The following is a 23343-nucleotide window of genomic DNA, read 5'->3' on the forward strand; positions in this document are numbered from 1 at the left end:
AAATTGTCAGCTAGGTTGACTACTGCCACCGTACTTAGAAAGAACCATGCCTGCTGTGCTGCAATGGAAGCAAATAACCTGAAGGAGCTGCCAGTAAATACTGGAGCAAACACTGAACAAAGTAACTTCCTCACATAGGTACTTGTATCCCACATTTGGAACTTAGCATCTTTGCTCATCTCCTGGGCAGTTAACTTACTGCACTTGTCCTTCTGTTCAAACCAGTTTAGCTGCTCAAACGTCCCACATGCCAACTTGGGGAACTGAGATGAGGTCCACGCATCTCCTCAATTAATTTACCAGGTAACATTAAAAACAACAACAAAAAATCCACGCAGCAAAGGAGTCACGGGATGTGCGTTCCCAAAGGATCACAAGAATTCAGCGAGACTGCTAACGCTAACACCAAAATCAGGGAGAATGTTTTTCTTGAGTCAATCAGCTCTGAACAAGGGCAACTGATGTGCAAGCAAGCAGGCAGGACACAGCGATGACCATTTCTACTAGCTAGCAGCAGCTTCCTACTTTTGACTAGTCATGGGTAGACAGACACAAACAGCTAAGACGGAGTAACAGGAAACTGTCAGGAATAAATTCAAGATGTTCCAATTCATGCACAGCACCTATGCACCAGCCTGAATGAACAACTCGAGTTTCAGCCTGTACTGAGGGGTGACCTACTTCAAGTATCTCCTCTTGGGACCAGGCCATCAAGAGTACAACCAAAAGCCAGGCACGCCCAATCACAACTTGAGTTCATTTGGTCATGAAGACAAGCCCTTCAGCATTTAGTTCCAATTTAAATCACAAGTTATATATACAGTTTAATTGAAGCACTTCCACACTTAATTTAAAAATAGGTTTTATCAGAAAGTTACACAAACCCAATTAATTTAAACAAAATAGGTTTTATCAGAAAGTTACACAAACCCAAAAAGCTTTATTTTTCAAAACCATACTTTATTTTTAAAGGCTAAGTATTCAGAACTATATTTCTTAAGCAAAAAGATTCACATTTCATTCTGCAGGGTCATTAGTATGAGAAAAAGCATTTGGGGATTTATTTTTTGCAACTGTTGCTGAGTTCCTACACCAATCCAGATTTATTTAAAAATGGTAACATCAGTTATGGCTTAAGATACAGAATTACAAAAGAGTAACACAAATGTTGAGACTCAAGTGGTGAACAGGTACCTAGGGTCAATTTTTCCACAGAAAGATAATGTTTTAGCCAAGACAAACAGAAGCAACAACCATCTTTATTGGTAGACAAATCAGTTGAACATCAACAGCACAGACACTGCTTCAAGGAGACCCATGCTGTTAATCCACAAGTGTTAGAAGAATGTTCTGTCTGCTCCAATTACTTCACCTTTTCCTCCATATCACAAGCCTCAAAAACATGGAAGTATGAAACCATGACAACAGCTTTTTGTTTTGGTGGGGGGTTTTTTGATTTTTTTTTTTTTTTTAAGAAAAGAATACAAGAAAAGATGGAAGACTACAGTATGCGGTGAAGGAAGAGTCATCACTTCTAAAGAGACAGCAGGACTTTGGCCAAGAAATTCTAACCACTAAGCGTGTAAGGACTTAACTGACTCAGAACCCAGAGCTGCAATTTTGTTCAGTATTCTCCCCTTCACTGATTTGTAACTCTGCATTTATGTGTTCTGGATGGCTTGCATTCAGTGGGACAGAGGTAGTGATGGGAACAAGATTCCTTCCCTAAAGTTTCCAAATAGATGAAACCTGGTAAGCATGGCCCCAAGGGTGGGCGAGTGCAACCAGCGGTGGACTTGCCAAGTGGGAAAAGACAAGAGCACAAAGCACAGGCAATAAGCTGCTCTCCCGTACCCAGACTGATAAATAAAATGTTATGTAAAGGTGCTGGGCAAGAATTGAGCAAGTAACAAAAACCTCTGTGGCCTCTGCAATATGTACTTAATGCCAGATTGTGCAAAGGATTGGACTGTACCTTTGCAGCACAGTTGTGGTGATCAAAATATTACATTATTTGCAGTACTGCCAGAAGTTCCAGTGTGTAACTAGCCAGCATGGTTATACTGATAATTTTAATAGCTACAGAAAGTCAGTCACCCATTGAAAAAAAAAAAAACCAAAACAAAACCCAAAACTGTAAGGACTTGTATTTGCAGACAATTCCTTTATCCAGTTAATTCTTCAGACTTGTCCGACTTTTCTATTTGTGACTAATCCAACTTTTCTGTCCTAAGGGGATTAAGACAGACTTCAACTATTAAAGTTCCTTCTTCTTTGCTCACTGAGGGTAATTAAAAAAAAAAAATCCAAAGTAACACAACGGCAGGTTTTTATCTTAAACTCCTGGAATATTACAATTTCTTACAGGAGTGTTCATTTAAAGGAAATTGTCTGTAATGCTTATAACAAAAGGCTGCAACTCTTGGACAAGGAGGGATGGTTTAAACTACATTATCTGATTATAATTTGAGTGCTATAAACCAATCATTGAATTAAGTCAACACTTGGGGCTAGAGAGCAGTTCTCCTTAGAACACCCCGTTTCTCCTCTTAAGATCAGAGGTACAATGGTTTGTTTTATTGCAACACTGGTTAGCCAAATCCAACCCTTCCCATTCAGATATGATTTTTAAGAACCAGGGATATTATGGTTTACTGCCAAATTTGGCAGACAATTTACTGATGAGACTCATGACCTTGGGATTGTTCTGGTACTTGGACATATTTGCTGGGTTCTGGGCAACATCTTGGAATGCAGCCATAACTTCTGGATCCTGCAGGACAAAAAGCAAAAAAAATTAAGGCATTTCTAAAACAAGTCTACAGAAGTTAGTGGTTACGTGGTTACAACACAAATCTGGTCCTGCTCAGCTTTTTGCCTGACAAAACTAGATTAGAGTTTTGGGCAAGAGGTCTCTGAAGAGAACCCAATGATACAGTGCACGATGTTAATGCTGCATTAGTAAACACCAGTCATTACTGAACCTGTAATAGCACAATGTGTGAGAAGGGGGATAAGAGTTCTTTTTCCCCAAAACCGGAGCCAAACACAGCCACACCTACTGGATTATTTCTGTTCAGGCATCTTCGAATGCATTTTGAAGGAGACGGGAGCTCTATGTGTGTAGCACGCATGATAGGATAACCGTCCTGAGAGGAATAGCTGCTACTCATCCCTTTCACCTCTGTTCCTTCTAGCAGCAGAAACTATCATCTGCTGTACTGACTGTGAGCAGATGATGCAGCAATGTTTGGCTTTTAAAAATGGATCTAATTCTCAGTCATTCCCCACCTCCTCTGAGAAATCACAATTGGAAGAGAACCTTGTTATCTCTCATCACATTACTGTGCTGCAGTTAATAAACACATTCACCATATACATTAAAGTCAATGGTCAAAAGGACACCAACTTCATCTTCTCCATTTAGTATGAAAAGCATTAATACTTTTGTCTGTACTTCTAGTGCACCTTTCACCTCCATTAAACTAGAATTGTTTTTACTCATTTTACATGTGCATGTTTTGAACGGTGCCCCTCAATAAATCCATATAGACCGATTTTACACCTCAGCCTGGAAAAAGTTTTCCATTATAAGCACCTTCTGCATCAGCTGCAATTTCATTTGCTGTTCTTTCTAGCACATTTAAGTAGTTTCACTGAAAGATCCAACCTTCTCTAGACTTGTAGCCCATTGCTGCTGCAGATGTATTCTTTGGAAACCATCAAAAAACAACTGGTGTCCTTCAGAGCTGTCTGTGCTACAGTACCACCACCCTGTATCTATTCTAGCATCAGACACAGACAAAAGCTGTTTAACAAGTCTGATGTGAAATTGCATTTGGTAGGTGTGGACTCCACTGAAATCACCCACATGATTCAGTCATGTTTTATGCATGTTGGGAACCAAGAGTCAAGTCTTTTGTTAGAAGGATTTACAGGTGATTTGTCTCCCTCACAAAAGGGAATCTGCAAAGTCTATGAAAAATAGGATGCTGAAGTTCAGAAAACAGGCACTATTTTCTGCACTTTCCAGGATTCCAATGCAAAGAGATGCTGAAGTTCAGAAAACAGGCACTAGATATATTTTCTGCACTTTCCAGGATTCCAATGCAAAGAAAAAAAAGACTACTTTCACAACCTCAAACTTCTTGAATTTCCAATTTCAAAATAAGGCACATGGCTATAAAGATCATGTCATGTTGTTAGATCTGTGTTTTCACTTGTATATGAATCCGGAACAAGAAGCTGAGTAAGCTTAGTCACTGGTTTGAGTCAAAGCACACCTAAATGAATGTTAAATATCCAATTTTATGCTACATGCTTTATGGTCCTATACATTCACAGCAAGTAAATTATTCTGTACTTGCACAACTTGTGGAAACCCTCAACCTCAGACTTTAACACATCCAAGGTTTCACATTGATGAGCAATATTATCAGAATAGTGTTTAAGACTTTAGATATCTAACATTCCCATAGGGAAATATTTAGTACATAAGGTGGAACGGGAACCACTGTGTAAACAGCATTAGTGTAATGTTCAGTTTTCTAATGCTGTAGTCTTTAGTTGCAGAAGGATGAAAAATACTTCCAAGTGAAAAGTTATCACTATTCTTTTTTCCAACTTACACATTTTGGTGGAAGTCTGGGTCTAACATATGACTATATGTCAAATAAGGAATCCATAGGTTCATCTTACAAAAAAAAAAAAAAAGAAAAAAGAAGAAAATATCCCAAAGACAATAAATCTTTAGGTAACAGAACCAGAAATCTTCACCAAGAAAGCAGTTTTTATACTAGTTTGCAGAGATTCTCATCTTCACGCCAGTGATGAGCAGTAACTTATTAAACGTGTCCATAGGCAGTCGTATCTAGTTCTTCGGTTGCTTCTACAGATGACAAGCTGAAGTTGACAGCGTAACCAGTTTAAGCTAGCTCAAGTTCAGGCACACACTGTTTTAAGGTTTACCAAGATGTTAACAGACTCAGGCATATTTCAAGGTTAGTTCATGAGACAAGAGTCACTAAGTCTGAAGAGATTGAGAAGAAGGTCTTTACTCTCAGAATATTCCAGTTTCAGTAGTGACACCTCACTATGAAAAGCCACTACATACTGTCAATTAAAATAGTATCTTAACAATATGGGGTATTTGTGTGATTCAGTATATTCAGACTTTTCTGTAACACCTCAGGTAATGTACGTTAATAGCTTCCAGCTACCATTATCTGTCAAGATACTCCATGGCTGCACTAAGCAGAAGCCAAGCAGCAGAAACTACCATCTTTGAAGACTAGAGTTTACACTGCCAATTCAGAGAGAACCAGAACATAGTCAGCTGGACACTTTAGGAAAGGAAGGTGGTGCCGACATAGGTGAAATGCTGAATAAATCACATCTAGATTTTTGTTCGTTTGTACAAAGTTTGTACAAAGAGGTCAGCGAGAGACTCAAGGCTTTGCTGATAGGTCCTACGTGTTAAAGCCTGCCTGCATTATCACAAAACACTGTCAACACACATTCTTGCAACAGAGTCCTACAATATGTTCAGGTATATATAATTGGCATGCCATGGAGTCTTCTTAAGGGTGTGTGGCAAGCACTTAATATTTAGCTGTACCTCAAAGCTCTATTTTCAGCAACTCTAATTCCAAACTTCTGTATTACAGCATAAATTAGCCAGGTAATGAATACAACTACAAGTCATGGGCTTTTTTTGGATGGTTTGCATGCAAGTCAACACTGCCGACTCTGGCAGCCTAAGTAAAGGTGTGTTTCTGGACACCAGTAACCATTAAGGGAAGCCACGAAGTTTCGCATGGAAAGTGATTCCTTTTTTGTGATTTCAGGGCATACCAAATAAGGATCCCTTGTGGTGCTTTTGTTTAGATGAGGATCATAGGTGTTCAATGAGCTGAGACCAACACGTAATTCTTGTTTAACCACAGCAATCAGCAAAAGTTACAAAACACTTTCATACTTGATCGTATAAGTACACAAATATAACTATACGCTTCAGATTTTTCCTAGCCCACCTGCCCCTAAACATGATGTTGTCAGATATGTTCTTATTTATTATGCTGGAATACTCTTCTTGTGTAAAAGTAGTAATGACATTGAGCAATTAATTAATTGAGCAATTAATTGAGCCCACTGGGGAAGTAAGCTTTCTGAACATGAATTTAGAAAATGCCAGATGCAGAACTATTCTGATGCTACTTTGCCTCTGGCAAAACCAAACACTTAATCCCCTAACAGAAAGGCAACTCTCATCTCAATATTATTGTAATATATTGTGTTGCAACAATATTAACAATCATTCTTTGTGCATAATTATCTCACCACAATGTATGTGCATTCAAAAATGGAGCAACTGAATTATTCCATGTGAAAAATAATCATTCAGGAGACTCAAAAGAGATTAAGAACTCCATATAACACATAGTTTTCCCTATCAGATGCGAATGGTTGTGTGTGTGCATCTTTAATTAAGCTCCCATCAGTTTGAAAAATACCTAATGTTGATTCCAGACAGTCTGGTGCCACACACACAAGGAGAGACTTTCACAACAGAAATAAGCAAGCATCCCACTGCTATCCAGAAGGTCATATCTTTCTTCCTTCCCTTAGCTCATAGCTGCTGTTCTTCCCCCCTTCAGAACATTTAGCTTTGATTTTAACAAATACTCACCTGCATGGCCGCAAGGACTTCTGGATCACTGAGAATCTCATTGAGACCTGGCATACCCGCCATTCCTGGCATGCCTCCAGGCATAGCCCCAGGAAATCCACCTGAAAACCCAAGACAGGAGGAACGCATGATGAAAAACATTTAATTCATCTATACAGGAGGCCCACTGAGATAGATCAAGACATACTTCTTTTGCCACACCTCTAAAGCCATGTCTTCCATAAGGCTACAGCTGGTCCACTGAATGGAAAGCAGGGTCTTCACATTCTCTTTCTGTGAAGACCTACATCTTATTTCATGCATGTTTTTAACCCAATTGAATAGGAGGCTTGCAAACCAGTGTCAGGTTCTAGCACTTTGTACACAGATGCAATTATTTTCCTGGTTAACTTAAATCAGGTAGGTCGCAAGCCCAGGAACTTAAGGAGTTTGAATGCTCGGGGTGAACAATTCAGGGCAAAAGCAGATCAGTAGTAGTATGTCCCAGGCACATTCCACATTTGGTAGAAACTTTAGGTTGGAAAAAATTGTACCACCAAAGGAAAAAAAAAAAAAATCCCTGGAGGAAAATACTTGACGTTCTGTTTTTGAATCCCTAATCAGCAATAACCCCAGCTGTTCTTAGTAGGGTAGACATGGTCCCTATTTGGTTCCCCTCACAAGCTAATCTGGTTGGAGCATGCATGCAGCCTACCTCAACTACAACTCAATCTTCAAGAGCATTACTACTTATTCTTGTGTCTCCTCAATTTATTGTACCCCAGAATAACATGGAAAGCCCAATCTTCATGGAACTGTTCAAGGACAGCTTTTCCATAAGGTAAACTGCACTACCTCCTTTGAGAAACTATTCTGTTCAACAATAGCTTGCAACCAGTATTCAATCCAAATTTTCAACTTTGAAACTATTGTTCTTAAGCAGAATGGGTCCAAGGCACCCTAATTTAAAAAACAGTTTTATACTAGTATTTAGCTCATATTATTGAGCAAATACTGCACCTTTTTCTCAGACCTAAATACTTTCATTGTTACCCATCATTTTTGATTTCTGACTTCCCTCTACTTGCTACTCAGCATCAATCCTCTTTAAGAAAGCCATCCCTCTTCCCATTAGTGCTCAAAGAGTTATTTGTAGACAACTTCTGAACTTCATAAAATATTTTTCTCTCTGAGATCAAATGCTATAAAAACTGTGGTTATAATACTTGGCATGGCAACAACAGCCACCTCTAACTCAAGTATTGATGCTTAAAAATGAAATACCTGGGAAGCCACCTGGGAAACCACCAAACTGAGCTCCTCCTGCCTGTCGTCTTGCTTCTTCCTCCTGCAGATGAAAGCACATCATTCCACACAAAGCAATGGAACTGCAGCCTGTTTTCTACTGCTCAGCTGGTTTTAGGAGAAAAAAAATAGCTGAGACTGTTTCAGGCAGGTAGGCTATCACAATAAACAAAGCACTTGACTGTACAAAACCACTGACAAGAAATAGCGATGTCTATTCTTACTTTAGTATGTCTTTGCAGATAAGTTATGCAGAGTATGCTTTTACTGAGTATGAACTGTATGATTTGTTTTAGCTCCTCAACTTACATTTTTAGAACTAATTCCCACCCCCAACATATTAAAATATATCAGTAAAGCATGAAGAAAAAGCAAGCAGTGTCAGAAAGTGAGGAAGAAAAGCATGGTATTGCCCCAAATTTAAAACCTCCCACTTCATGAGATGTAAGTACTTTAAGTGAAACTATTCTGGCACAGTCATACAACAATTGACTTCTTGAAATACAGGATTAGTAGAGATTCCAGAGCCTAGTTTTGTCATTAGCAACAAAAGCAGTTGCGGTACAATGCCCTGTTCTCCAGATTTCATTATTAGTCAAGTAATCAAGAGAAAAGTCAACTGTCTCAAATTTAATTCTAAAACTTAGAGTAATTCTTCTCTGCAATTAATGTTAACCAAAATAACTATGACACTCTCCAAATTATTAAGAAATATTAAAGCCTAAGTATTCACCCTCTGTGCTCTCTCATGTTCCTCCCGTGCCTTCTTTACTCTTTCCATTCTTTCCTTGATTTCCTTTTCTTCACGCTTCCGCTCATATTTTCGGCGATGCTCTGCAATTTTCTGAGCCTGTTACCATAGAATACCAAGGTTTCATATACATTTCTAGCATATCACACAACATATTTAAATACAAAATACATGTAAGCGTAACCATCTGCTTTTACCAATTCTTAAAAATAAGATCTGACTTCACATCTCAAAAGCCCTTTTGGTTTAGGAGCCGTTTGCTACTTCCTCTTTATGGCAATCAGTTATTCATGTCTACTTGGCGCTAACTGGATTCACCAGAACATGCACTCTAGTATACTTTTTTGCTATAGAGCTCTGGGACTTGCACCATAGTTGGAACTTAAACGTGTTATCATTCAGCATCCCTTCATGCTTTTATGCTGAAATACTAATTTCTCCAGGGCTAAAACCAGCAACTGCCTTCAAAAAGGGAATTTTCACTGGCACAATAACAGGAAGCGTAATTCCCCCTTTTTTGATAGTGTTATTGCTGTTCCAGATGCCTTTGCAGCATATACTGCTAGACATAAACAGACCAAAGAATTCCTGAACCAAACCAAGAAAGGGCTGGTGGGGAAAAAGCTTGCTTCCTGTTATTACTTTTTCTCAAGTCTATAAAATGTACAGCCCCAGCAGAAGAGAGTAGTTGGCAATGAACTCCCCAAGGCTCCTCACTCAGGGCCCGTTATAACAATAGAATACTAACAGTAGGACTGCTTTCCTGAAACCAGAATGTATCCTTATATAGCATTGCAAAAAATGGTTCAGGATTTCACAAATCGCGTATGATGGTCACCCTGTGACACTCCTGTAACTAAAAAAACCATACCAAGATCAAGGTTCGAGACCAGAGATACTAACTACTACTACAGTGGACACGCTTCTATTCTTTCAGAACAATTTTTAAAAAAATAAATCATTTTATAAGCAGTGAAGTTTCGATACAACTTATTTTAGCTAGGAGATATTCATTCTACACCACATCATTCTTGAAGTACATCTGCCACAGAAAGCATACTGTAGGCAGCAGAATGCAGTATGTGTTATCAGAACCTGATGTTATGGCCATTCAGTAATTCACTAAGAAAGAGGCAAGTGTTTTGTTGTTTCTTTGGAAACTCTTTGTTTTATTAAAAAGTTTTGATTTTCATTGTTTCTAAGTATTTCTCAAAATGAACTAAGCATTTTTAGAATTTCATTCAGACTTTCAGCTGGAAGTGCTACAAATTAAAAAAGTGCTAGGAAAGCTGGAAGTGAATAAATTAGGTGAACATATCATCTTCACTTATTAAAGATTAAAAAAAAAAAATCACCCATGAAAAGATCATACATTTTTCCTGCTACACATCAATATAGCACAGACATACTCTGCTGTTTCTGTGTATGGGTGGATTAACTGGGAAATAGAAGGTTTCCCCTCAGCCAAGCATTAAGTATACTTCTTATAAAAAAGGTTAAGACCTAAGACCTAATTACATTTACCACAGATCAATAGTCTCCAACACAGAAGACTAACAGGTTGTAAGATGGTTTCCGTTGGTTTTTTGCTGCAGACAGCGTCTTCTACAAAGACATAGGAAAACTGAAAGCTGAAGTTATTAGACACATGAATGTTTATGCATGTGGTGGGTTAAGCTTGGCTGGCAGCCAGATGCTTTTAAGCCACTCCCTCATTCCCCCTCCTCAACAGGGCAGGGAGAGAAAGTAAGATGGAAAAGCTCTTGGCCTGAGATAAAGACAGGGAGATGACTTGTCCATTACCATCACAGACAAAACAGACTCAACGTGGGGAAAGTTAATTTGATTTACTGCCCATTAAAAAAAATAGAGTAGGACGATGAGAAACAAAGACAAAACTAAACCCACCTTCCCCCTATCCCCCTTCTTCCCAAAGCTCAACTTCACTCCTTTGTTCTCCACTCTTCCACCTCCTCCCCCCACCCCAAATGGTGCAGAGGGGTGGGGGCTGTGGCCAGTTCATAACACTGCACCTCTGCCACTCCTTCCTCCTCACACTTTTTTCCTGTTCCATCGTAGGGTTCCCCCCCCAGGATACAGTCCTTCACTGCTCCAGCGTGGGTCCTCCCCACAGGGTATGGTCCTTAAGGAACAGACTTTTCCAGCATGGGTCCCTCCATGGGCTGCAGCTCCTGCCAGAAAACGAGCTTTTGCATGGGCTCCTTTCCATGGGCCACAGTTTCTGTCAGGAGCCTCCTCCAGTGTGGACCCTCCATGGGCTGCAGCTTCCTTCAGGGTACATCCCCTTACTCTGGCATGGGGTCCTCCATGGGCTGCAGGGCAGATATCCGCTCCACCACGGACCTCCATGAACTGCATGGGGATAGCCTGCCTCACCATGGTCTTCTCCACAGGCTGCAGAGGAATCTCTGCTCCCGTGCCTGGCACGCCTCCTCCCCTTTGTTTTCACCCATCTTGGTGTCTGCAGGGTTGCTTCTCTCCTATTTTTTTTTCTTTACTGCCCCCTCTCTCTCACAGCCGTTGCACTGTGTTTTTTAACCCTTTCTTAAATATGTTGTCACAGAAGCACCACCGGTGTCGCTGGCTGGCTCAGCTTTGGCCAGCAGTGGGTCTGTTTTGGAGCCAAATGGAACCAGCTCCATCTGACACAGGGGCAGCCACATGTCTCTTCGTACAAGAGGCCAGCCCTGCAATCTTCACCTCCCCCCAACCCTGCCATGTAAACCCAATACAATGCAAGAGCTGCAATCTGTGGTCTGTCAAGCACTTTAAAGGAACACACAAAACAGATGAAAAAGCAAGCCTGATATCAACAGTCTTACATTTTTTACACAGAAGTTCTTCCTTAGAAGAGAATGCTGGGGTCAATCACTTGAGAAAAACTGAAAACCAGTCTTACAGAGATTACACTGCCCTCATGGGGTAGACTAATGAAAATACAAATCACAGCAATATGCTTCCTTTGTAAAACATGTTTAGGATGAAACTCTGATCAATTCAGAAACATCTTGAAAAAAATCCATTGTCACTGTTCTCTCGCTCTTCTGAATGTTTTTAGTCTAGATTCTAAAATATCTGGAAAACTTCAACTGCTTCAGATTTTTCTGTTACGATTTTGAAAAGGAACATACTATTTCATAGTTCAGTTACATGCACAGCCCCAGTAACTCGAATTCTCTACACACAACCACAAACAACTGTGATCGAATACAGAAGTATTTATAAACTCAGTTTGAAGTCTCAGATGACACATGAACACATTCCCACAAAACAATGCATATTGGAAGAATTTGAAGGCAGCAACATCACCCAAACAAACAGGAGGGACCTCCATTATGCCTCCCCACTTACTCTTGGTTGCACCTCCTTCAGCATGGCACTAGCATCTTCATCGTAATCCAGTTTACAAGCTAACGCAAGATCATGAGCGGCCTCCTCCCAGTGACCCAGAAGTCTGGAATTCAGAAGACACGAACATTCAGAAGAAAAAAGCAAACTAAACTCTTGCAGTTCTTCATAATATTTACAACCATGCGGCATTCAGTATTTTTACCTGCAGCTATACAGACTTAGAGAAGTTTAATAATCATAGTGTTTTCTGTAACCTGCACACTATGATGCCATCAGAGGATATTTGCTTACTTCATGCCCTTACAATAACTTTTGCTTGAAGTAACAATGAGGAAAAAAACCCTCAATCAGCCACTATCATTGTTCGGTATAAACAAGAAGGGTCCAACAGGGAGAAAGTACCCTACCTAAACATGTGAAGCACACTGATAATAATGGTCTGCACCAGTAGGCACACGTTCAGTGTAAAACTACACATTCAGTGTTCTGTACAAGTCTCCTCCACTACTACCTCAAGCTTAAATGGACTCTCTTTACTCAGCACTCAAACATCCTAGCTAACTGGATGCACTGTGTCTTAGCTGAAGAGGTCATACAAGCTACTGTGTGCACTTTTTAACTATTCCTTTATACAAACTCTTGATAATCAGAAATTTAAGCAAACAGTGGTATTCCTAAATGCTCAAAGCGCTTCTGCTTACAGAGAGAGTTAATCCAAACTATGCTCCAGTGTTCTCACTCTTAGGCTCCATGCTGTTTATTAAAACTGTAGACATTAACAAACTACTCTCTGAACACTGTTTAAAATGCTTTTTTTTTTTTTTTGTTAAGTTCTTTTAGCATTTACTCCTTCCACTTTTATACAGACCCACCTTTTTTCTTTTTGGCTGATTTACTGTCATTTAAAAAAAAAAGTTTAACTGTAGCTCGAAGGGGGATGCACACCGGCCTAATGCCATTTTAAATTATTACACTGTTTACTTAATACCACTCTTCAACTGCAACAAATGGTTCCCTTAATAACTAGGCAGTTTAATTTACTATGTAAAAGAGCTCTAGGATCTAATGGAATAAGGCCAGCAGAGAAAGGTTTAAGAATTACAGGTTAGTAAATAAAGACTGAATTAAGTGAAAACAAAAGACCTCCAACTCATAATCATTAGCAAATTAGAAAATGCTATTCAGAACAGCAATAAGCCATTAGAAGATATGTTAAAAAAAAAAAAAAAAAAAAAAAAAAAAGAAGAAGAAGAAAAAAAGACAATGCCAGAAGGACTACTCATAAATTGCCATCAATACATCACCATCTTTCCTGTAAGCTATACACTCATCACAATGGTTTCTTGGCTCCTGGCTACTGCTCTCAGGTACAAGACAGACAGTTCAGAGACAGAATGCATAAACAAAACTGTTTCCCCCACCTAAGTAAAGATAATATCAAGCACAAGTGCAGTTCATTACCTATGTGCTTTCCCCCTCCATTTGTAGGTCTGTGCTGAGTCAGGATTAATCTTGATGGCTCTGTCACAATCTCTAATGGCAGCATTTGGCTTCTGTAGTTTCACAAAAACACTGCGGGAAAAAGAACATTTATTGTACATATTGAAATACTAAGTTACTAACTTAAGCTGGAAATAATTTTGGATGACTAACAGGCAAGCTAGAGAGATAATATGTTTGAAGAGCTGAGTTCAAAAAGATTTCATAGTGATAATGAAGTCACTGAAATTTAGTTCCCCCACCCACCCCACCATTGTAGGTGAATTATTAGCAAGAAATGAAAGCATTCGTTGTTCAGACTCAAGCCTTGCCAGCCAGAAAAACTAGGGCACAAGGAAAGGATACATAAATGCAAAGGACAGTTCAATTCCACAGTGTTTGGAGTCTACAGCCAATGGCAACTAGCACTTTGAACAAATCAACAATATTATGCATGCCACATTACACAGTCTTTAAAAACAACAGTAAGACAAAGAAAGCACGAGTTATCATACAGGCTACAAGGATCAATGGCTAGAATCATCAGGAACTACAAAAGGAGAAAGGAGATGAGTCATCAAAATTAAGAGGCAAAACAAAACACAAACCCAGAAAGCAGCCCCAATCCCTTGTCAGTTAAGTGAAATAACTGCACATTTTACAATACACAAGCATATCAGATTAACTAGTAGGGCAGTACTTCAGGAGGTTCAGGCATTTAAAATTAAAAATCTCTGAAGGAAATGCCAAAACCCATTCCTGAACTGATAAAAGTATTTGATATTCAAGATACTCCAAGTCAGAACTTCTGCCCTTTTACATCTACTTGAAAACAATTTATCAGCAATTAGAGTGCCTGTAAGTAACTTCATCGTTAGGGCTTGTTATAAAGCAAGCACAAAGTCATACATCCTCTGCTAGGAACAAACAGGCAGGCAAAGGAAACTGTCTCAGAGCTACACCTCACCAATGAGACATTCCAATGCTGCTGGCTGCACGAAAACCCTTGTCTCCCAAACACACAACTCCCTGCAGAACCAAAACCCAACTCTACCAGAGAAGTGGATTACTCACAGCACTTGGTCAACACTGCTGTTACACTGCAGGTTTTACAAGATCCTAATGTATTGTTTGCTTATTTCTACAACAGACCAAATTGAGGTAACTCTTAAACTTCTAACACTCTATTTTTCATTGCTAATCCCAGTCCTGAGAAGATATGACACTGTAAGAGGCTCTAAAAATACTACTATGATGGCAACAACAACCACTGTGTATTAAGGTACACAAGTAGTGTTATATGCAGAAACTTTGATATGGAAAGGAAAAAACAGCAAGGCTTGTACCAGTTAAGACTGTACTGGAACAGAACAGTTAAAGGACACTAATTAATCACATGAAAGTCATGAAAAGTTGAACATTTCTTTGAATCATACCTTGCTATGGAAAAGATCTACTGAACTATCGTATCACCCATGGCTAGTAGTTTTTTTGTGTAAAAGGAGAAAAAAAACCTAAAAATCTGTGGGAACTTCTGCCTCTGCAACCCATACTTACCCAGCCTTCCTCAAGAATTAGGAAGATAACTATGTTTGTACACTATGAAGTTAGGGTGACCACACGTCAAATCTGACAATGTTCCCAATGCATTATTTGCAGTCTGGTAGATCTAATTAGCACTAAGGTGGGTACTGAATGGATTGAGAAATAGGCGTGTCCTGTTCAAACACAGAACTGTTGAACAGAAACAAGTCTACTTCACAGTGAACAAACTCATTTAGCAGGTGCAATGCGGAGAGAATTCACATGATCCACAACTAACTTTGCACCTAAACAGGACATGGTTTCAATCATCATCTTAAGCCCAGCATAAACTTCAGATTTTACAAGTGTTTATTACCCAGCATTATTCTAACTCAGCATACCAAAAGCTGTATTACCACAACACATTTTGGAACATCGTTCTGTTACTTACTCTACTATCAAGATTCTTTATATGGTTGCTTCAGCAAATCTGGTTAATCACATGTAAGAGAAAATGCACAAAGTGTACTTTTCTCCTTCCTCATGCAGTTTAAATCTATATAGATCCTCAAGTTGCCATTATATTTAGGTTCCTTAAGGAAAATAGCAGAACAGGCAGAAACATACATCACTAGTTTATGATGACTCACCTTGCTCTCTTGGCATACAAGATGGCCAAACAAGGATTCAGCTTGATAGCATCTGTGAACAAGTTGACAGCCTTCTGAAGTTCACCTAAACATGAGTACCAGTAAAGTTCCAGTCATTACGCAATGAAATTACATCCAAATTGCCAAACCTGCCCTACAGGGTGCTATGTCCCTAGGCACGTCTTGAATGGAACATTATCAACAAAGGAAAATCAATTTCTCCCTCTTGCTATGTTACTGAAATACAAACTCCAAAATTAATGCTAGAAGCGAGGAGAGACTTTTTCCAGTTAAATTTGTACATTTAACTTTGTATGCAATCAAATAGGAAGTCACCTCTTTATTACACAGCTTTTCACTGCATTAAGACAAACCACTAGAGACACTAATCGTAACGCATAGGGAAGTACTACAAGGATAAATTTGTAATTAAGATGCTGCAGTACCTCATTCTCCCCGGCCCAGCCCAAAACTACAGCTACATTGGGAAGACAGTACTTAAAGAAGCTTTCATGTTCTAGATATTTTTGGGTATCCAACAGCAAGTGAGTTTTCTTTTCCCTGAAAGCATTCAAAATGATCTATGATATTTACTTCCTTTTTTTAGAAAGGAGAACCAAACCTGATGTCCTTGAATATGTACTAAAAAAACCAATTTATCACCTTCACTTAGAGCATTTATCGCTTCAATCTTCTTCTCATTAGCTTGATCCATCATCTCTTCAGTTACCTGAGAAAATAAAGAAAGTGAAAAACACACACAAAACCCAAAAGCTGTCTAGTCCAGGCCAGAATTACCATGCTAAGAAAGCACCAAAGAAGGGAGCTCCAGTTTCCCAATTCCAGAATCTTGTTTTTAATTTGCATTGAAATCACAGTTAATTTTTTTTTTTTTTTTTTGCTTGGAGACATCAGCCTCCGCTATTTTTATCTAGAAAATGCTCAAAAGATAAGTTGAATAATGGCAGACTTCTACATATCTAGTTTTCAGGGGTGTTTTGATAATTTTTCGTGTGTTTTCTGACCTGATTTTCCTCACTGAACTTTTTGATGGATTCTAACCTTGAACAAGAAAAGAAAGGTTTAAGCAGGTAAGTTTTCTATTTAGGAGAAAAAGGACCAAAGCAACAGCTGGCTACGTAGCTAATATAGTATTCATCCCCCCTCAGCTGCCACCCTTGACTAAACTCAAAACCTCTCCCTATCTTTCCTAATGCCACAGATACTAAAAACATTGTGCTTACCTCCACATTTTCATCTCCCATTTCTTGAGGGTCATCATTGTCTGGTTCAATCACTCCTTCATTGTCAATTTCTGGGAGAAAAACAAAAAGCAAGATTAAACAAATCGACAAACACAGAGAGGATTTCCAGAATCATGTTCAAATTGGTGAAATGTGATAAAGTCATCTGTTTTCCACACCTAAGTCACTCTCTTCACTTTCTGGTTCAGGTGATTTAACTGGCTCCTCTGGCTGTTCTTCTGCTTTGCCCTGAAAAAGAAATGTATTTGTAACCATATATTATTTCTGACTGATATTCTATTCCCACTCTAATAAATAACAATGCATCAGAAAACCCAAAATTAATCTCCAAAGCATCAGATTGCTCTATGGCTAAACCGTTTTATTTTTAAGATACAAATCTCCTTTTTCCTCCTCTCAGATTAAGTCTATCAAGCATGCAAATAATCCAGAGCCCAAATTTTGACTCATGAACTTCTATTATTGGTAAAGCCTGTCCTTCAAATTGTGTAATTCAATAATCAAAACCAAATAATCCAGATAATACACAATTCAGAACCAGTTTTGCAACTAACCAATCCTTTCAATCTTCCTGCCTTCCCTCACACATTCTCTGGATCAAAAATCCTCTCAATCTAATACTGTTAGGCTAAGGTCTTTTAGTAGTGAACAATCAGCTCGCGTCAATGATCAAAATATTGTTTCCAGTTGCCAAGGTCAGAGATCTTTGCCACTTTATACATACTTAGAATGTTTTTTCAAATGTTTTCCTATCAACTTTTAACTATATTACTAACTTCCTCTGAATCCCACACTTTAACACATCCTGCTTTATCACAGACATAATCTGCTTGTCTTGATACTCAGTGTTACAGACTATACTCACTACATATACACAATCCCTCCACATATTTCTAAATAGTCAATAATTCCAGCATCCACTGTCTTGTTAAATCAAAACAAACAAACAAACAAAAAAAAACCCAAAAAAACCAAAACACCCCAACACCAAACCCACCCCAAAAACCACAAACCCACCCACCCCACTCCCCTCCTACTTTTTCCAAAAGAATTTCAAGCTTGGGAAAATCCTGCTATAACTATCTACAAGCCAAACTTATTATCTCCCTTAAAACAAATGAACAAAACCCACAGAAAAACTCTTTCACAATACTGCCTTAAAAATCTGGCGTTCAATTTATTACCTATCACCCTCACTGATATTTCTTCTCATGCAGAGATAATAATTTCATCCACTAATGACTACAGAAGAGGTGTGTAAACAGACAGCAAGAACATAAAAAAAGAAATAAAGACTTTGGCATCTGCATTGCACAGAACATCACACATTCAGGATTAGGGAAATGGAGCATGGTAACACTCGAAACAAACTAGGAAGCCATCTGTAATAAGTCATCCACATCATGCAACGGGCAGGCTTCAGACTGAACTGTCACACACACTCACCCTAGCATATTCACCCACCCTATTTGAGTGAAAATCGTCAGCAACTTTTCCCCTTCTCAGCAATTTTTGCAGAGTCTCCAAATGTTAGTTTTCAATGATAAATTCTTCATATCTCACCTTACTTGTCTCCTCTGTGGAGGCATTGGCTGGAGCAGGCGGTATCGTGCCTCCCATACTTTTCAGCAAAATAGGGAAGAGAAAAAACAAAACAGTAAGATTATCAAAATAGTGACATGTGTTTTATTGATTCAAATCCTCCTGATAATCTCAGCTTTTTGTTGTGACATGAAACACGATGATCCAGTTCACTGTAAAACCAGCAAATAAAAAGCACACATCCACCACGCTTTGCTCAGTGCAACGTAACGCACGCTGTGTCTGTTGGCTCTTTCACCTCGAACTCCACCGTGACTTGTAGCCACGCACATCACACATCACTCACCCACCCTTTCTCACACAAAAAGGCTGCCTCCTTGGCCCGAATGGATTTCTCCTTGAAATGCAACTTATGTTAAGTCAAACCTAAATACTGTTGTTATAGATATTGCTAAAATTAAAATTATTTTTGTACAGAGGTCAAACAAGTTAAGAGAACCCTAATGGCCTAAAATGCCTATGCAATTAAAAAATTGATGCCTAGAAAACAATTCTATTTCTCTTATGTATTGCAATATTCATGCCTCTCTTTAGCTACAAGGAGCATTCTCTGTATAGCCAGCATTCCTTCAATATAGAATAAACTTCTACAGTCTATCAACTTTGGTTAGCAGCCAGAAATAAGCATAGGCTGAATTCTCCAGCTGTTTCATGTAACATCTAATCATACCTAATGGCGCGCTGCCACAAGGACTACCATTCCCACCCACCCTCTGCCCTGCATTCCCATCTACCAATAGTTTCCAATTGCTCTGGCCATACGTACTCCAAAGGGAAAAAAAAAACCAAAAAAACATTTCTATCAACTCAACAGGCTCAACCAACTCCTTGGGGCCCCACACAACTGGGTAGAGGTGATGCAGGGGAGAGAAGAAGGAAGTGGGCAAACAGGCGGGAGGAACTGGAAGGGCACAGGACATCTGCTTTCAGGAATGGTTACAACATGAAACCATATCCTAAGGATGAGATCCTACAGCTTCTTAAGTCAGGCTGCTGCAGTCTGTTCTCCCCTCCTTCCTCCCTCCTGTCACCAGCACCATCTCAGTCAGGCCCCAAGCTGGCTGAAAAGAAACCTGGATGGGGGGGGGCGGCGGGGTACGGGACAGGACAGGGATGAATTGGGGGGAAGGGAGGGTAGAAGAAGGAAGAGGAGGTGGCAGGATTGACAGGTCCTGGCACCAGGCCCTGCAGCAAAAGGCAAGCAAACAGCATTACACTACATCTAGTTTACAAGGATAAACTGTCAAGAAAAAAATACCCCAACTTACAAAAAAAGGCATCTTCTGAAGCTACTGCAAAAATCTAGATGTGTCCCTGGAGTGCTGACATTACTTAATCTAAATTATACTGCAAGGACTAAACAACTGCAGTCTGATAAATCATTATAGAGCTAGGCAAAACAACACAGTACGTGTAGTAACTGCTCCTCCTAAATTTTCACGCTTGTAGGCTGACAACAGGGCACATAACCCTCTAGCACTCTGTACAAATCAAACAGTTTTCCCTAAGGGACTGTCTAGAGGAGCCTTGGAACTTCACTTGTGCTAAGAAGCTACAAATTCTGAAGCATTTTAGTCGTGCTAATAGCTAATATCCAGGGTAACGCAATGCTCTCAAGATCCATCTAATGCTTGTTGGCAATGCTTTTTTTTTTTTTTTTCTTTTGAACAGTAAGACTCTTTCAAAGCCTGGCTTACTGGAAAAAGACTGACAACTGTCTAACTCAAAAAGGTTCGTAACATTCCCAAGTTCCAATCACGTATTTAAGAACAGCTCAAGCTAAAAAACCCACAGGAATCAAATTCTTGAGCAATTCCAAATTATCAGTCTCAAGATCAGCTGGTTTTAAGTCTGACACCTTGAATCATCTCAAAGCTGAAACAACTTGGTCAGTTTCCTCTGCCCTCTACACATCCCCCCCCCCCCACACTCCACCAAAAATAAACAAGTCTATGAGATATGTTTAACCAATATATATACACACACATTTTAAAATGCCATTTCATGAACTGCCAAAGCCAGTTTCAGTCCTCGTCCCTGAAAACGTTTTCACTATCCAGTTATCCTCTATTGAATCTAGAGTTACAATCCCAGAACAACTCAAAAGCAAGTTACTCTAAAACCATCCCTTAAAACAGTATTTGATTACAATGTTTGAATGCACAGCAAGGATATGCAAAGTTTACTGCATACAGACATGAGACTCTTGTAGGAAAAGGTACTGAGCTGTATAAATAGCACGCGCACACACACACACACACAAAAGATGTTAAATTTAAACCTTCGTGCTAAAACAGAGTTGTGCAACTCCAGTAAAAACTCCTGGGAGCTGTCAGGACCCCACTGCAACAACAACTCCATACTTGCACTCATCACGGTGATGAGAAGTGCTGCTTTTATGACTTGTTGGAAGAACTGCAGCTGTTATTTCTGCATCCGCTTTCATCATTGACAGCAAAATTATCTTTAGAGAGAAACTGGATTTACCAAAAATTCAAAAGGGTCAAAATCTATCTGAACAAAGCAACAGAAACATGAGGCAAAAAGGTCTCTTCATAAATCAGGGATTCTGCACTTTACTTTCAAGGACTGCTAATGTTTCTTTGCTCAATTGCAGGTTTTCGAAACACGTTCCCTTTAGTGACTCATTTCGTAACAATTCAAGTCAAAATATTTGTATTTTTTTTTCAATTATGAAAAAGCAGGCATGACTAAAAGGGATGTCACAACATTTTCCAAACACAATCATACACTAGTATATGCTTTCTATAGAGAGAGCATCTACACTGAAATGAAATACAACAGCTAGACAGAATAAAGGTTAGAAAATAACAAGTGCATGAAAACAGGTAAGACTTAAGGTTTCTGATGCAGTATTAGCAGCTAGTCAGAAATAAAGCATCCCATCCTGGTTTTACGAGCAGTTAGCATCATTTACGTTAGAATAATTAGCTTTAAGAAAAAAAAAAATCAAATCAATCATCAGAATTTTTGTTGAAAAAATTTAATAATGGGTTTCAGTATCATTTAGTCACTATCCTGTAATCACTCACAACATTACCTTGGTGACTAAACCCATGTCTTTTAGATGAATATAGGTGAGTCTGACAGAGATATCAGACTCAAGGAGTTTATTCCCACCTGAAGCTAGGCCATGCGGAGTTTCAAGCAGTTTCCAAAGAATGAGAAGACCCCTTAAATGCACTTAATAGTCCTCCTGCAAACAGCACTGCTATGGAAGGGAAGAGGGGAATCCACCAGACTTCCAGACAGTTTGACATGAACAGTAAATTGGCTACCACTCCACATATCCAAGTGTGTAACTTACCAAAATATTTAGCTCAAATATGTGAAGAAAACCAGAAAACCCGAGAGCCACAGGAGATTCTACTCTGAAATAATTTTTAACTTCTAAGATAAAGGTATGCAGTGAAGACTGTACATGGAAAAAACATTCCGCAGTTCAAAATCTCATTTTTGTACTTATAATACAAGTGCCCTGCTATTAACCGAATACAAACTCTAATAATTTATCTGGAAGTTAGAGCCCTCCCCATTAAAGTGGAGAAAGTTAGGAACGAGATGATCACCTTTCCAGTCCCTAATGCTTTCTTTGGCCAAAAGAAGTCAGCATTCTTCCTCTCCCTCCCAAAACACTCTGTGCACACCTTCAGAATTACGCAACAGAAGAACAGAAGTAACCTAGGGTGAGGCACTTAAGTGCTTTACAAAACAGCAAAAGGACCTGAAGGTAGGATAAAACAGACATGCATCTCCCTCCTAGGTGTACATGCAGTTACTGTCAGTGCTGCAAAACCAAGTGAGGTTAAACAGGAGTGGTTTTACAACCACGCTACTATTCGGCTGCATAAAAAAGTTTGGACATCACTGTAAAAAACCCCAAATAAATAGTTAATTGTGGCCATTTTCATTATATGACATACTGCAAAATGCCCATACTTATACATATGCACTCGCAAAGTCCCACCAAGTTTTTCAATTAATTACAGCAGAAAGTACAATTAAAATACTTCCAAATTAAAATGTAAAGCAAATTTTCTAACACAAATCCCACTTTGTCACTGGCCAGATTCTTTTCACTTCCCCTTTCATAAAAGGTGTTTCTGCAAGGACTTCCCTCACCTCTCAAGAGGACCTTTCGAGGAGCGAGGATTGTAGCTACAAACACCAAGGAGAGGTACCCTAGCTGAATACTGGGGGGTTTGCGGGTTCTCTGCCAGCAGCAAAGGACCTCAGCCCTCCCAACCCGGTGTTTCTGGGCTCCCAGGCTGGAATCCGAGGATGTTTTTACGCTGGGAAGCATCTGCTGTCGCAGGCCACAGGTGCAAAGACTTACGTGCAGCCTAAGCAGCGCACACTTGAAGCGCCTCACAGGGGGGGCCAAGATTTCAACTACTCAATACAGGAAACTTCAAGGGGCAAACCAAATTTTTTGGCCAGGGACCATTCCGCGTCTTAAACTGCCAGGTGTTTTATGCTTTTTGGGTACCAGGATGTAAATCAACGCCACTCACCTCCCCACAAACTCGGCTCCTTTTTAAGACAGGCCAGCCAACTCTGCTGCATAACGCGAGAATTAAGCTGGGTAAGTATTACCGTGGGGCTTTCCAGCCTGGAAAGCTGAGCCACTGAGATGGCCGGAGGGCAGGCTTTTGCAACGGGAATGGCCAGAGTTTAAAAAAAAAAAAACAAAAAAAAAACAAAAAA

General features: G+C 39.4%; 1 protein-coding gene across 3 annotated transcripts; it reads right to left on the minus strand.

The window, feature by feature from the left end:
- Positions 1-1456: 1456 nt before the first annotated feature.
- ST13 (ST13 Hsp70 interacting protein) lies at positions 1457-23322 on the minus strand. Of its 3 annotated transcripts, XM_035903169.1 has the most exons (13): positions 23151-23322; positions 19286-19380; positions 18577-18634; positions 17172-17241; positions 16993-17063; positions 16412-16478; positions 15749-15833; positions 13557-13667; positions 12096-12198; positions 8706-8822; positions 7952-8015; positions 6689-6789; positions 2645-2773 (listed from the first exon to the last, which is right to left on the minus strand). In XM_035903169.1, exons 3-13 carry the CDS (start codon positions 18631-18633, stop codon positions 2645-2647), a joined length of 975 nt encoding a protein of 324 aa, XP_035759062.1. In that variant the 5' UTR covers position 18634; positions 19286-19380; positions 23151-23322. The 3 variants fall into 3 exon arrangements, with proteins under 3 accessions (XP_035759063.1, XP_035759062.1, XP_035759061.1); XM_035903168.1 differs by lacking the exon at positions 19286-19380; XM_035903170.1 differs by lacking the exons at positions 19286-19380; positions 23151-23322 and having other exon boundaries at positions 1457-2773; positions 18577-18633.
- Positions 23323-23343: the final 21 nt, after the last annotated feature.

This window comes from Egretta garzetta, unplaced genomic scaffold (genome assembly GCF_000687185.1).
Source record: "Egretta garzetta isolate BGI_Z169 unplaced genomic scaffold, ASM68718v1 scaffold51, whole genome shotgun sequence".
Taxonomy (NCBI): Eukaryota; Metazoa; Chordata; class Aves; order Pelecaniformes; family Ardeidae; genus Egretta; species Egretta garzetta.

What these genes read in the sequence shown, in the direction of transcription:
- ST13 (XM_035903170.1), bottom strand. Translation starts at nt 18,633, where the DNA reads ATGGGAGGCACGATACCGCCTGCTCCAGCCAATGCCTCCACAGAGGAG. An exon ending in GATAAATGCTCTAAGTGAAG is followed by an intron (nt 15,834 to 16,411) that starts GTGATAAATTGG and finishes ACTCATGTTTAG; the next exon opens with GTGAACTTCAGAAGGCTGTC. An exon ending in TGAAGGAGGTGCAACCAAGA is followed by an intron (nt 8,823 to 12,095) that starts GTAAGTGGGGAG and finishes CTATGGTAACAG; the next exon opens with GCTCAGAAAATTGCAGAGCA.